At 40.1% G+C, this 16,316-nt stretch overlaps 2 protein-coding genes across 2 annotated transcripts in view; one reads left to right on the forward strand and one right to left on the reverse strand.

The window, feature by feature from the left end:
- Positions 1–16,316, forward strand: part of LOC135215315 (piwi-like protein Siwi) — a 360,399-nt gene that overhangs the window by 328,723 nt on the left and 15,360 nt on the right. The window contains exon 6 of the mRNA XM_064249874.1: positions 7,350–7,555. Within this exon, the coding sequence (XP_064105944.1) occupies positions 7,350–7,555 (206 nt within the window). The remainder of the gene's footprint in view (positions 1–7,349; positions 7,556–16,316) is intronic.
- Positions 1–16,316, reverse strand: part of LOC135215579 (piwi-like protein Siwi) — a 327,956-nt gene that overhangs the window by 195,673 nt on the left and 115,967 nt on the right. The window lies entirely within an intron of this gene.

Below are 16,316 nucleotides of genomic sequence, written 5' to 3' on the forward strand. Positions count from 1 at the left end.
GAATTCGTAATGCGGGGACATAAATATTTTTTTCAAAAATTCACCATAAATCTAAATATTGTCCTAGAGACTTCCAATTTCTTTCAAAATGAAGACAAATGATTGAATATTACTGTACTGTAAGAGTATTAGCTTACAATTGCAGTTTTCGACCATATCTGACAAGTTAAAGTTGACCGAATGTCGAATTTTTTATGTATATATTTTTTATATGCAATTATTTCGGAAATAAGAAAAGGTACAACCTTTAAATATTTTTTGTTTTATTCTACATGAAATTGCGCACATTTTCATATATAAAACTCTATGAAGTGCCTAATATGAAACGGAGCAAACATTCCAAGAATGGGACGAACGCATTTCGGAGATTTGTGGCGGAGAATCCGCGCGCGGAGGGAAGGAAAGATTTTTTTTTTAAATTCACCATAAATCTAAATATTTTGCTAGAGACTTCGAATTTGTTCAAGATGAAAATAAATGACTGAGTATTACTAGACTGTAAGAGTTTTAGCTTACAATTGCGTTTTTCGACTATTTCGGTAGAGTCAAAGTTGACCAAACGTGTTTATTTTTCTATTTATCGTGATTTATATGCAAATATTTCAAAAATGAGAAAAGCTACAACCTTCAATTATTTATTGTTGTATTCTACATGAAATTGCGCACATTTTCATATATAAAACTTTATGTAATGGCTAATTTAAAATGGTGCAAACATTACCACAATCGCACATATGATTTTTTCGGAAGTTACCGCGCGGACGTAAAGAAATTGTTATTTTTTTCATAATTTCACAATAAATCAAAATATTGTGCTAGAGACTTCCAATTTGTTGCAAAATGAAGGTAAATGCTTGAATATTACTAGAATATAAGCGTTTTAGCTTACAATTGCGTTTTTTGACCATTTTGGTAGAGTCAAAGTTGACCAAAGGTTGAAATTTTGGCAGTTATCGTTATTTATATGAAAATATCTCAAAACTGTTAAAAGGTACAATCACGCGTTGTTTTTAGTTGTATTGTGCATGAAATTGCGCACATTTCCATATATAAAACTTTATATAATGGCTAATTTTAAAATGGTGCAAACATTACCACAATCGCAATGTTGATTTTTTTCGGAAGAGTTACCGCGCGGACGTAAGGAAAAAGTTTTTTCATAAATTCACCATAAATCGAAATATTGTGCTAGAGACTTGCAATTAGTTGCAAAATTAAGTTAAATGATTGAATATTACTAAAATATAAGTGTTTTAGCTTACAATTGCGTTTTTCGACCATTTCGGTAGAGTCAAAGTTTACCGAAGGTTGAAATTTTGGCACTTATCGTTATTTATATGAAAATATCTCAAAACTGATAAAAGCTACAATAATTTGTTTTTTATTGTTGTATTCTACATAAAAATGCGCACATTTTTATATATACTTCATGTAACGGCTAATTTACAAATGTACAAAAATTATGTCAGTGACGAAATAATTTCCGAGATGTGTGTCAGATACTTTTTAGTGCGGCAAGAAAGAAATTCGTGCTTGCACGCCTGCATAATGATTGTAAACAAAACAGCACCTTGATCCGTGAACTCCCAGCATCCCCCAAGGTGCGTGATTCAAAAGAAATTCTTGGAAGAGAAGCACCTCCCTCTAAAATGTCTGCTGTTGGACAATGCCCCTGCTCACCCTCCTGGCCTCGAGGAAGATATCCTAGCGGAGTATTCTTTTATCAAGGTTCTTTACTTCTGCCTAACAACACCGCTCTCCTCCAGCCCATGGCCTAGCAAGTGATATCGAACTTCAAGAAGCTGTATACAAAACATCTTTTCAAGAGATGTTCAGACATCACCAATACCACAAACCTCACCTTGCGTGAATTTTGAAAGGAGCATTTCGATGTTGTCATATGCATCTGACTCATCGATCAAGCATGGCTGGAGGTTTCGAGGCGAACCTTTAATTCCTTGTAGAGGAAACTCTGGCCTGATGCCGTATCCGCCCGATACTACGAGGGATTCAACTTGGGCGAAGTTGATGCAGATTCAGAAGCAGTTGACGGTCCTGAAACTGTTTTGCAACCAGATCTTGACATGCTCGTTGCACTCGGCAAGTCCACGGGGCTGGTCATAGACGAGGATGACATCAATGACCTTCTTGAGGAGCACGAAGAGTAGCTTATGACGGATGACCTGAAGGAGTTGGAGGCCATGCAACATAACATCATTCAAGAAGAGGTCTCTAGCCACGGGTGAGGTGGAGGAGGAGTACCCTATGACAACGGCAGAAATTAAGGATGCTCTGGCTGCTTTTCATAAAGTGCAATAATTTGTGGAAAAGATACCCCGAAAAGGCTTACTCAAGTCATATGCTTGTGCAACGGCAAAAAAAAAAAAAAATTTTTTTTCTAAAGTTAACCCTTTAACGCCGATTGGACGTATTTAAAGTCGATGAAAATTGACTGTCGGGTGCCGAACCGACGTATGGTAGGTCAATTAATTTTTTTTTTTTTTAATTTGCGGAAAAATAGTTATAGGCCTCCTACTAGGCAAAAACTTTTGAATCACGTGCCTTGGGGGATGCTGGGAGCTCACGGATCAAGCTGCTGTTTTGTTTACAATCGTTACCCAGGCACGCAAGTGCGAATTTCTTTCTTCTCGCACTAAAAAGCATCCGTGACACATCTTAGAAATTATTTCATCTCTGACATAATTTTTGCATCATTTTATATTAGCCATTACATGGAGTATTATATATGAAAATGTGCGCAATTTCATGTAGAATACAACAAAAACAAATCATGGTTTTAGCTTTTATCAGTTTTTAAATATTTTCACATAAATAATAAGTGCCAAAATTTCAACGTTCGGTCAAATTTGATACTACTGGAATGGTCGAAAAATGCAATTGTAAGCTAAAACTTGTATATTCTAGCAATTTTCAATAATTTTCCTTCATTTTGCAACAAATTGGAAGTCTCTAGCACAATATTTCAATTTATGGTGAATTTATGAAAAAAAACTTCCTTACGTTCGCACGGTAACTTTTGAAAAAATCAAATTTTTTCGTCAGATTGTCGTAATGTTTGCACCATTTTAAATTAGCCGTTACATAAAGTATTGTATATGGAAATTTACGCAATTTCGTGTAGAATAAAAAAAAAAAAAAAACCATTTTGTAGTTTTTATCAGTTTTGAAATATTTTCATGTAAATTTACACAATTTCATGTAGAATACAACAAAAAACAACCCATTTTGTAGCTTTTATCAGTTTTGAAATATTTTCATATAACTATGTCCAAAATATCAACCTTCGGTCAACTTTGACTCAACCGAAATGGTAAAAAAACGCAATTGTAAGCTAAAACTCTTACATACTAGTAATATTCAATCATTTGCCTTTATTTTGCAACAAATTGGAAGTTTCTAGCGCACTATTGCAATTTATGGTGAATTTGTGAAATAAAAGCATTTTCCTTACGTCCGCACAGTAACTCTTCCGAAAAAACACTTACATTTTTTCGTCAGATTGTCGTAATGTTTGCACCATCTTAAATTATCTGTTACATAAAGTTTTATATATGAAAATGTGGGCAATTTCATGTAGAATACAACTAAAAACAACCCATGGTTGTATCTTTTATCAGTTTTGAAATATTTTCATATAAATAACGATAAGTGCCAAAATTTCAACCTTCGGTCAACTTTGACTCGCCGAAATGGTAAAAAAAACGCAATTGTAAAGTAAAACTATTACATTCTAGTAATATTCAATCATCTCTCATTATTTTGCAACAAATTGGAAGTCTCTAGGACAATATTTCGATTTATGGTGAATTTATGAAAAAAATATTTTTCTTAACGTCCGCACGGTAACTTCCGAAAAAATCATATATTTTTTCGTTCGATTGTCGTAATGTTTGCTCCTTTTTAAATTAGCAGTTAGATAAAGTTTTATTTATGAAAATGTGTGCGATTTCATGTAGAATACAACCAATGGTGGTAGCTTTTATGAGTTTTGAAATATTTTCATATAAATAATGATATAGAAAAAATTTGTCCTTTGGTCAACTTTAACTCAACCGAAATGGTCAAAAACTGCAATTTTAAGTTACAACACTTATAGTCTAGTAATATTCAATCAATTACCTTCATTTTGCAACAAACGGGAATTCTCTAGCACTATTTTTATTTATGGTGAATTTTTATTTTTATTTATTTTTTTTTAATTTTTTTTTTTACGTCCGCGCGTTTTTTTTTTTTTACGTCCGCGCGTTACAAATTCATGCATCATAATGTGATAATATTTCCTGTGTTGCTTTGACAGTTTTACGATTTTTTATATACTAAATCATCACAATTCAGTGGACAATACAAGGAAAAAATAATTAACTCATTAGCCTTAACCATTTTGCTCACAGCGCGATTTGTTTATAATTTTTTTTTTTCGCGCTGTCATATATTCCAATATTTATATATGATATGTTTTTTCATTTCTGATGGTTGCATACTAAATGTCAGGCAATGGAAAAAAAAAAAAAAAAAAAAAAAGCCTGAAATGAACTCTTTTAAACTTGAAAATTAAGCGTGCTGTGATTTTTTGAAAATTTTTCGCTTCGGTGCTCACTCGCGAACGCCGCTGGCATACGGGAGACACTCGCAAATACCGGCTCGGCATTTAAGGGTTGAGTATTTGTTTTCTGCTATTTGTTAATGTGTTTCGTAAAGTTTAGTGTTCATGTTTTCTGCCATTTGTCCTCCTCTGTCGCCACTTTTGCCGAACTTGAAAGGTAAGGTTACACATTTTACTACATACGTACATACAGTATTTCTTGTACCCTGTACACTAATACTCTTTATTTACAGGTAATCACAGTTAGGTTAGGTATTGAATGGTCCAAATTGTTGTATTTCATTGTTTATTGGTTAATTTAGCTTTATTATAAAATTTACTGTGGTGTTTATATAGGGCTTGGAACAGATTAGGCAATTTACATGTAAAACGTGGTTCGAGGTTACATGTAAAACGTGGTTCGAGGTACAAAAAAATCAGGTTACGAAGTCCGCTTCAGAACAGATTAATTTTGTATCCTGAGGCAATACTGTATTATCTTAGTTTTTGTTGCTTTTTATACAGTTTGATTTAATCATGGGTCACAAAATAGCTATTGCAGATAAGCTGAAGAAGAAAACAGTAAGAACCAAAATTGATCTTGAGATTTCCCACAATTGATCTTGAGATTTCTATTGAAAAGTATGAAAGAGGCATGTTTGACTGATTTAGTATCTTATTTTGAATACTTACTTAATTTTCTATGATATTTAGGCTTATTTTTCAATGAGATATTAGACGGTTTTTGTCCCTACCCATTACAGTAAATACTCTTTGTAGCTTAGCTTACGGTGCTTGGTCAACCATCGATAGCATGGAAGGGTTGGACGGAAGCCAGGTTTTTTTAATGTATGGTATACATTTAAAGTAAATAAAGGATGTCTAATATGTTGTTTAATTTAATAGTAATTGAGGTGTAATGAAGTGTATAAAAAGGCGAGGTTAGGGTAATAAGTGGTGGTCAAGAACGGATTAATCCATTTTCAGTAATCTTCATGCTTTTTCTAGAATGGATTAGCATCAAGGTCCAAGGTTCTATGCATGTAACTTGTGCATATGCATATGTGCTGTTTAAAGAAACAAAAGCAGCTGATTTTAATTTTATTTTGCTGACAACGGTAGCCAGAAATGGTTGAAGTGCCAGTAAACATCCAAAGGTACAGAGATCTGAACTCGTCTGTGCGCTTTTAATGTGATTAAAGCTCTAACTAACCAAAGGTGCAGCATTTCCTGGGAGATACTTATTGAGCATTCCAGAATATTCATAAGGAAGTAAACCTAACAAATGACAGTTATCATTCATAATCTTTGTTCTACTTTTGATAACAGCTGTAATATATAGTAATACGTGAAGTTAGTTTCCAGACGCACTTCTGTGAGGGAAGTTTCGCGTAAGTTTCACAATATCCCTATAAATGGTAATAAATGCTTGCTTCTAGCGTTTGAACACTAAATATGACCCTAATTGTGCTCCCTAAGTGTTAAGCTAACTTTTAAATGAAATTAAAGTTGATGTAATTTGATTTATGAGTTTTAATATATTCCTCCTAAAGAAATAACTGGATGGCGTAAAAATAGTTAACAGTACCTACTACGTACATACGTATCCATTTTTTTTTATACAGCTACTAACATTACCCTAATTCATGGATGCCATTTTCTTTTCCCCTCTCAGCGTATAATTCATGGGATGCCATTTTCTTTTCCCCTCTCAGCGTAAAAGAAGTTTTCTTTGCGTCACTAGGTAAACTTCATAAGAAGTCAATATGAAGGTACACAATTCTATTCTATAAAATTAAGGAAATTTATATTGCTTACAAATGTAATGTTTGCAGAGGGTGAAGGTAAAATTCAAACAGTTTAAAATCATGTACTAACTGAGAGAGAGAGAGAGATACGTATGTCATGTGAGGTAAAACTTTGGAGGGGTATCATTTTAAAAAGTGTGACTGGAATCACATCTTCTAAAAGTACATTAACTTTGTGCTGTAATTACGTAACATAGTACATACAGATTGTACCAGAACTTTTCTCCCAGGTTAAAGTAATTTTCATAATGACAACAATATGTTTTACTAGTTGATTATGGAGGTCTCGTATAGTGACAGTGTGAATTATGTACAGCTGTTGTATACATTTTCAAAAATATAATTAAATTTTTTGAAGGGATATCTTTGAAAAGTGCAGTAACTTCGTGAATTGATATCACATCTTGTAAAAGTGCGTAAATGCACTACCTGTAGGTGCTGTAGTTACCTTTGTGTCATATTTATGCATATTACAAAAATAAAAAAAATGGTTTAAAAAGGAAAAGCTTTAAAAATTGAAAATTTACAAAATTAAACATAACATTTGCATGGTTTTGCAGTGTTTCTGGAGGATTCCCAAATGTTCACGCTATTGTGAAGAACTTGCGTGTGCTAATTAGGTTCCAATGAAAAGTTTGCGCTAATGTGAATTTGCGCAAATCGAATCGTGTATGTTGGGGCTATTAGTGTTTATAGGGAATGGGCTTGCTAGACATTATTTACATACAGGTTTTTTTAGTGGTGATTTCTATATTCTGCAATTTTTTGTTGTCTGGCTATGACTTTTGTCCAAGAGAGCTGGTTTAAAGAGGTCGGACTGTATTTTTGTTTAGTAAAGTGACTATTAGTTGCTTCAAGCAGATTGCTGTTGATGTATTTTTTTGCAGGGTGTTCATGTAATTGATGGTAGAAATCTTGATTGATTTTAACTCTTTCAGGTCACAGAGCTAGCATCAAAAAGAGAAGGTGATGATGCAATTTACCAAGTAAAGATTAAATTTATCAAGGAGTTGGGTCATCTTGACTCTCAGTATCTTCAGATCATGGGGATCCTTTTGAGCCGATGCATGGAGCTCCTTGGGCTTCAGCTAATTGGTCGTAACTATTTCAATCCAAAGGCTGAGGCTAGGGATGATAAGTATGAGTAAGTTATTTTTGAAAGTTGAAATAAAGAATTTGTTGAAAAGAAGCTGGGGAGATTGCAGATTTGAGTGCTTGCCACAAATCAGAATGGTCATATATAGGTAAAGAATAAAATGGTGTTTAGTAACTAAAGAAAAGTTTTGTATATGGGACCTTGACTTACTCAATAATTATATAGCTATTAGTTTCCACCTACCGCAGCCAAATTTAAATACTAGGAACAACTTCGCATGCTGGACTGAACATGAGGTGCTTATTATTTTCCAGTCATATCACCAGATTTCGGTAGTGTTAGACAATTTCTCGACTGCATTCATAGCCTTAGAGCAGGATGAGCCTGGTCTTGTTTAATTCAAATTATCATAAAGCCGGATATTTGTTTTCTCTGGGAATAGTTCTTGAATATAACATCATACAATTAGGCCAAATACTTTCGTATATATGTTTTACTTACCGAGCTTATGCTATGCACAAGTCGTCGGTTAATAATTGCCTTGAATAATCTTGATTTTACATCATTCCTGTAGGCCAAACCTGCTTTTAGATTTTGTTGACTGGCCATAGGATATTAGCAAGACACTGGTAAATAATGGGAGTGCCTGTACCAGGAATCAACAGACAGCCGCTGGAAAGGCTTCTTTCTGAGTGTGTGTTGAGGAGGTGTCTATCTGGCCCTTTGGATCTCCCAGACTTGGTTATTGTCTTGCTCCTCGGTAAGGTGTAATGGTAGTCAAAGAAAGTTTGAGGGGGCTGCCCATCCAAGTGCCACTGGAAAGATGTCTTTTAGTGCACAGTTGTCATCCTATTCCATTGGTTCGTCAACTCATAGATCGCAGCGATGACATGATTCTTTTGTCCCTGGACCACTGAAAAGATATTCTTCGGTTGATGAAGCCTCGTCCCCTTGCAGTCATGTTTGTCCAACTCCTCACATTTGATGTTCAATTAGTGACAAAGGTGATTTGACTCACAATTGATGTTTGACTTGTGACTCAGCTTATTCGACTCCGTTGATTTTTGGCTTGCAACTCTGCTGATTTGGCTGAAGGGAGTTGCTGATTTGGCTGTAGGGAGTCTGATGGGGTTTTCCCCCTCGGTTGAACTTGTCATAGGTTTTTTTGTTTCAACTAAAGGCCGCTGGAAAGGCATCTAGTGACTGGTGCTCAGTAGTCATCGAATTAAAGAAGTTACTAATTTTATTTAATTAGTAACAGTATTGAATGCCCTGTTTCAGATAGCCAGTCCTCTCCCAGTCATTTGCAGCCAGGTGTTTCGACTCACTCGCCTTCGCGTATATGCTCATAAAGGTGGAGATACCAACTTGTCTGCTGAAGAGGAAGTGGATCAAACTCTGCTCTTGCGTTGGTATATTTGAGCCTCCTCAAATACTTTTGTCCTAGGCGCCCATCAGAATAGTACCGATTCTCATAATGAGCACCAGGAGTAGGCACCTAGGCACTTGAATCTCTTGTATCAGGCATTTTTTTTTTTTGTTGAGTGCCAGCCCCAACTAGGTGCTTTGCACCATCCGAGTTGTCCACTCCCTTGCTCCAGCTCGCCTGGTGCTTTCCACACCTCGCCTGGCACCAGATGTTGGTAGTCTGGTGGTGCCTGTTGGACGCCCGACGACACGGTCCTCCCTCGTTCACGGAGAAGACAGATAAGTGGCGAGAAGTGGCAAGTTTTCTCCAATGGCGCAGTCAACTCAAATCAACCCCCCCTCTCACTTTCCTGTGAACGAACCCTTTTTAGGCAGTTGTAGGAAGAGAATGCTCCATTTGGTGGGTGAAAACCTCTGCTCTCCCTTCAGGAAGCATTTTATCTTTATTTGCCGAGGCGAATAAGTATTCCTAACTATTTGGATTGCTATCACCACCGCAATTGATGATCCTGTGTGTTATCTATCACCTGCTTCCGCTAGTTCTGAGAAGAGCTGCCAAGAACAGATATCCTCTTCTCGTTTTCTTTACTTCCTGGGTTACACTGGTGAGGACGAGGGAATAAGAGGAACTCTACAGATTATACTCCCCAGAGTTTGAATGCTAGAGCATATGTTCCTGGTTCGATCTTAGGATCTCTCTAGTGCTCCTGGTTTGGAAACAACCAGTTTGGTATGAACTAGTCTTCTTCGGTGTCATGTTTTCGCTGTAGAAGCTTTCCTTTCAGATAGCTTCACCTTCGCTATTTTCATTGGAGAATAGAGGTGGTCTGCTTCTAGTTCTTATTCTTTTTCTTTTCGAAGTGAAGAAGAATTAGGCTGACGCTTGATCACTCAGGAGCCTACGAATATACTTCTATATTCTCCTCCCGACGTGTGTTATCAGTGGCACCGTCCAAGTAATAGGCACATACCTGTAAGTTAATTCTTCTTGTGGTTGATGGAAATGAATAGTACTTTCTCTTTATTAATCTGAAACTTTGGACAGCCTTTCAGTCCTCCCAATTTCCTATTTTGGTTTTGATATGACTAGTATTGTTTTGGCAACAACACCACAGGGTGGACATTATCACAGAACAAGGGGGTTTCTTCCCCTTTTGGTTTGGTTTACATGTTGGTGCTCAAGGGTATCTGTTGTGCACTTAACTTTGTAAGACAAATGCATTCCAAGACAGAATGTGCTAGCAGGAGTCGAGTGAGGAGCAAACGTAAAAACTCCATACAAACAAACAAAAACAAAACTTCCTTCTCATTGAGTTTTTGTTCATCTTTGTATTGTTTCTCCTCTGTCAAGGGTTAACTTCTAATTTGAATCTCTGCCTGGCCATCACAAACTTAAGTATGGTTGGCATTGTGCTTATGGTTTCTATTTTGTTTTCCACATTTGCCATTGCGAGAATCAATGGACAGAGATATGTCTCATTAGACTCATCAGCTTCTTGCTGTTTACCCCATGGTATATCAGAAGTATGTAAGTCTTCTGCTTTGTCAAAATATATCAAGAGGCTGCTGCGATGACTCAAAAATAATTTTTCAGAAAAACAGTGGTTTTTCATACAATCAACTTACCTGTCAGATATATACATAGCTAAGACTCCGTCGTCCCCGACAGAAATTCAAATTTCGCGCCACTCGCTACAGGTAGGTCAGGTGATCTACCGGCCTGCCCTGGGCGGCAGGACTAGGAACCATCCCCGTTTTCTATCATATTTTCTCTCTTCCACCTGTCTCCTGCGGGGAGGCTGGGTGGGCCTTTAATTGTATATATCATATTTCATCCTTTGATCATCGTTTCTCGGCTTTTTGGTGACGTATTTGGATCGTGTTTTGGCATTCGCTACTGTGGACTGTTTTTGGAATTGCTTTTTTTGGATTTTTCTCCGTCAGTGTCCTGGAATTCAAATGTGAGTGTGAGAATGTGTGTGAATGTAGGCTGCAGGGTGAGGATACCGAAAGCTTTCGGTTTGATCCTCACACTGTATGCCGTAAATGTAGGGGGTTTCAGTGTTCTGCTAATAATACTTGTAAGGAATGCGAGGGATTAAATGCAGAAGAGTGGAAGACTTTGACTTCTTATTTGAAGAAGTTAGAGAGGGATAGGGTTAGACGTCTGAAAGGTGTGAGTTCAAGGCCTATTGAGCCTTTTACGGATAATTCTAATCCTACTGATTTAGATTCTCCCTATGTATCTCATTCTCAAAGTGTACTTTCGGAATCGGCCTCGGAAATCGCCAATCTGAAAGCTACGATTAGAGACATGAAGTCCAAGATGGCGGACTTGCAAGGTAGGCTAGTGAAAGTGAGCATTACAGTGAAGTGAGTTCTCCCAGTGTTGTGGAGGGGGCGTTTGATCGTCCCTGCGACGCTCCCAGGCCTAGACCTCTTCCAAGCTCCCATGCCAGAGGAGAAGGAAAGTCGAAAGCCTTAAGGAGGTCGTGGGGAATCCCCAACGGTCAGACGTCCCTTCAGCTAGCTCTGCTTCGTGGCAGGCTGCTCAAGGGCGCTATAGGGAAAAGCGTCCTTCGTGACTGTTTTCTCGTCCTCTCCCTCTCCCTCACCTAAAAACGAGGGTGGAAGGAGTCGAACTTGTCGAGACCTCTGAAGCGTCATATGAATGAACCTGAAATAGATTCGAGCCCAGAGCGTTTCTCAGATGACGCTCCCTCTTCTATTAAGAAGGCGAAGGTGGCGTCAGCGTCACCTGACGAGTACGCAGAAGTACCCTTTCCTACTTCTCCCCCGAGTGAGCGAAAGGCGTCAGCATGGACGTGGGAGAAAGCGTCAAGAGAATAATTATGGCAGTTTCAAGAGCAACTGTCCTCTTTAGTGGGAGTGTTTTAGCGCCTCGTAGGAAGGACGTGGCGCTTCCAATCAAGAAGTCTCGTCCTCTCTCCCCTGCTAAAAAAACGAGAAGCGTCATGCAGACGTGAAGCTTCTAAACATCTTACAGAAGCTTCGGGTTTGAGAGCGAGAACGGTTGCTTACGAAAGTTTCGTAACGCCAGAGAGACGTAAGACGTCTTTTAGACATGAAGCGTCATTGAAAACTGTTGATAGACGTGACGCTCCGACCAATATTGTGACGCCAAGCAGGACGCCTTTTGAGAGCGGAGCGTCTTCCAGGCGCGAGGCGTCATCAAGACATCAGCAGCCAAGTAAGCGAGAGACGTCAGCCAGGACGCTTGGCGAGCGGGAAGCGTCATTCAAGCGGGAAGTTTCTTCTAATTATCAAGAGAAGCCTGAGCTTGTGGCGCCTTCCAAGGCTATTAAAGCGGGAAAGAGGAAAGATTATCATTCCCTTAGCCCCTCTCCTATTAGGAGTTTGTCTCCTCCAGAAGAGGAACGTACGGAAAGGGGAGCGGAGACTCATGTAGATCCCGAGTTGGAAGAAAACTCGGATGATGAATATCAGGGAAGAGAAGGACTGTCGAACTATAAGGTTTTGACTGCCTTGCTTCTTGAGGAGTATGGAGACGAGTTGACTCCTGCCGCTCCTCCTTCTCCGCGCTCTCTCTTTTCGAGTGCTAAGACGAAGAAGCCTTCGTCTTTTCTCAAAATGAAGCCCACCATTTCGATGAAGAGGGCCTTACAATCCTTAGACTCATGGATGAAGTCTAAGAAAGACTTAGTGAGAACAGTCTTCTGCATGCCTCCAGCAAGATTAGCTGGTAAAAGAGGCATTTGGTATCAGACGGGAGAGAATATGGGTATTGCTCTCCCTTCTATGTCGGAAGCAGATTTTTCGACACCCTTAGTTGACGCTTCACGTCGACAAGGTCTCAATTCGCACGAATTACGTGGGTAATTTCTGAACTGGACCATCTCCTCAAGGGACTCTTTCATGTATTGGAAGTTTTCAACTTCTTAGATTGGTCCCTTGGGGTGATGTCCAAGAAAGCCCATGATTCGGAAGGAATCGAACCTGAAGCCCTGTTATGCATATTGTCTGTATAGACAAAAGCGGTACAGGATGGCTCTTTTTGATATCTCCTCATTATTTGGAGCATGGTCTTCTAAGAAGAGGACTGTATATGGGGCCTTCTTAACCAAGGCAGTCTCACACGCTCAGAGGGCAGCTCTTCTGTATTCGCCTCTATCTGACTTTTTGTTCCCTTCTCAGTTAGTGAAGGACATTGCTCATTCTTTAACTGAGAAGGCGACTCAGGATCTTCTGACGCAGTCAGCAAGGAAGAAGAAACCTGTTTCTGCATCTGACAAGAAAGGACCTAGTACATCAGTTGAGCCCTTTCGAGGTGGTCCGACCTCCAGACCTCCCGCAAGAAGGAAGGCTCCGGAGAAGAGAGGTAGGTCTGCCTTTGCGTCCCTTTAAAAAGGGAAAATGAAGCTTCTCTCCTCCAAGCACCAGTAGGTGCCAGGCTCTGGGATTTGTGGAGGCCTGGACACTGATAAACGCAGACGCGTCTTCATTGGCTATCATAAGGAAGGGATATCGTATCCCTTTCCTGAACACTCCTCCCCTAACGTCAATACCAAGGGAACTATCAGCCAAGTACAAGGATCCTGTGCTGAGGGATACTCCTTCGATCGATGGAGGAACAATGTGGGACAAGAGAGCGATAGAACTAGTACTGGATCAAAACTCCCCGGGGTTTTACAATCGCCTTTTTCTGGTTGCGAAAGCCTCGGGAGGCTGGAGACCAGTACTGGACGTCAGCTCTCTGAACAAATTTGTTCAGAAGGAGAAGTTCTCCATGGAGACTTCTGCTTCAGTCCTAGCGTCATTACGACAAGGAGATTGGATGGTGTCTCTAGATCTCCAGGACGCCTACTTTCACGTCCCGATCCACCCTTCATCGAAGAAGTACCTCCGTTTCATGACGGGGGGAAGGATCTTTCAGTTCAGAGCCTTGTGTTTCGGCCTGTCCACAGCTCCTCAGGTCTTCACAAGCCTGATGAAGAATGTGGCGAGGTTTCTTCACCTCAAAGGAGTAAATATCTCTCTGTATCTGGACGACTGGCTCATCAGGGCCAGATCAGAGAGACAGTGCTTGGAGGACCTAAAGTTAACTCTAGATTTGATCAAAGCGTTGGGATTGCTCGTGAACCTCGAGAAGTCTCGGCTGACCCCAGACAGGACCTAGTCTATCTGGGGATTCGGATGGATTCTCGGGGTTTTCGAGTATTTCCTTCGCAAGAGAGAATCGCAAAAGGTTTGCGGATAGTCTCTCTCTTCTTAGGGAAGGAACATACGTCGGCGAGGGAATGGTTGAGCCATCTAGGGACCCTTTCCTCGCTCGAACAGTTCTTCCCACTAGGAAGACTGCATTTACGTCCCGCTTCAATTCTTCCTCAAGAAGTCTTGGAGCTGGAAACCGGACAGCTTTCGGGACGTATTTCCCATTCCAGTGGAGATAATATCGCACCTGGAATGGTGGTTGCCCCCTCTGGAAGAGAACAAAGGGATCTCTCTAAAAACACAGAACCCAGACCTAGTGTTGTACTCCGACGCGTCGGAGAAAGGTTGGGGAGCGACATTAGGCTCAGTAGAGGTGTCAGGCACCTGGGAACCAGCACAGGGGACTTGGCACATAAACTGCAAAGAGCTCTTCGCCGTGCATCTGGCTTTGAAGAGTCTAGAACCTCTGGTGTCAAACAAAGTAGTGCAAGTAAACGTGGACAACACCACCGCACTTGCCTACATTCGGAAACAGGGAGGGACTCACTCCTCGTTCCTTTACGAACTGACGAGAGACTATTGCTTTGGACGTCTCACAGGAACATCTCCCTTCTGACAAGGTTCGTACAGGGAGTAAAGAATGTGAGGACGGACAGACTCAGCAGGAGGAACCAGGTCCTTCATACAGAGTGGACCCTACACGAGGAAGTGTCTAGATCTCTGGTCGCTGTGGGGGACACCTCATGTGGATCTCTTCGCCACATTCATTTCCAAAAGGCTGCCAGTCTTTTGCTCGGTCGTGGAAGATCCAAGAGCACTTATGGTAGACGCCTTCCTGCTAAATTGGTCTCGAGTAGACGTATATGCTTTTCCCCCATTCAAAATCCTGGGATTAGTAATGAAAAAGTTTGTGGCGTCAAAGGAGACGAGGATGACGTTAATAGCCCCCTTTTGGCCGGCCCAAGATTGGTTCACGGAGGTGGTAGAGTGGATCGTAGACTTTCCAAGATCCCTACCAAGAAGGACGGATCTTCTCAGACAACCACACTTCAAGAGGTACCATCAAAACCTCCCCGCTCTCGCTCTGACTGCCTTTCGACTATCGAAAGACTTGTCAGAGCGAGAGGCTTTTCTCGCGAAGTGGCAAGCGCGATCGCGAGAGCACGCAGAACCTCCACATACGAAAGTATACCAATCGAAGTGGGAGGTTTTAGAAGGTGGTGTAGATCCAAGAAGTTGTCCTCCTTCCACTACCTCTATAGCGGAAATTGCTGATTTCCTGCTATTCCTGAGAGAAAAATCTCATCTAGCTGTATCCACAATAAAGGGATACAGAAGTATGCTCTCTGCTGTCTTCAGGAATAGAGGATTAGATCTGGCAGATAATAAAGATCTCCACGATCTCATAAGGTCATTTGAGACTTCAAAGTCGAAGGAACCGGTACCTCCGAACTGGAACCTAGACGTAGTCCTCAAGTTTCTTTCATCTGAAAGATTCGAACCTCCTCATCTGGCATCGTTTAGAGACATCACCAGAAAATGCCTATTCCTATATTATCTAGCTAACGTCAAAGAGAATTAGTGAATTACATGCTCTGCAGGATAAAGTAGGATTCAAGGGAGACTCAGCTATTTGCTCGTTTAAGACCCTGTTTTTAGCTAAAACGAGAATCCCACGAATCCCTGGCCTAAGTCATTCGAAGTCAAAGGCATATCGAGTCTCGTAGCAGAGAAGCAGAGAGGTCTCTATGCCCTGTAAGAGCTCTGAAGTTCTACCTTCAGAGAAAACATCAGATGGGAGGCTCTAGACAAGGTCTTTTGGTGCGCGTCAAAGACCCCACAAGACTGATGTCCAAGAATGCGCTGGCATTCTCTTTGTGAGAAACGTCATTACAGACGCTCATAAGGTCTGTCCTGACGAACAGTTACAACTGTTAAGAGTTAAAGCTCATGAAGTGAGAGCTGTAGCGACTCTCTCTCGTTTCATAAGAATATGTCGCTTAAAAAACATCATAGATACGACATTTTGGAGATGCAACTCAGTATTTGCATCTCATTACTTGAAAGACGTTCGTGTGACATATGAGAAGTGTTTTTCTCTAGGTCCTTTCGTATCGGCGGATAAGATTCTGGGTACGGGAGCCGACACCAATCCTTAAATGTATATACTTTTTCTTCTTTTTGATAT

Source organism: Macrobrachium nipponense, chromosome 5, assembly GCF_015104395.2.
Source record: "Macrobrachium nipponense isolate FS-2020 chromosome 5, ASM1510439v2, whole genome shotgun sequence".
In the NCBI taxonomy this organism is placed as follows: domain Eukaryota; kingdom Metazoa; phylum Arthropoda; class Malacostraca; order Decapoda; family Palaemonidae; genus Macrobrachium; species Macrobrachium nipponense.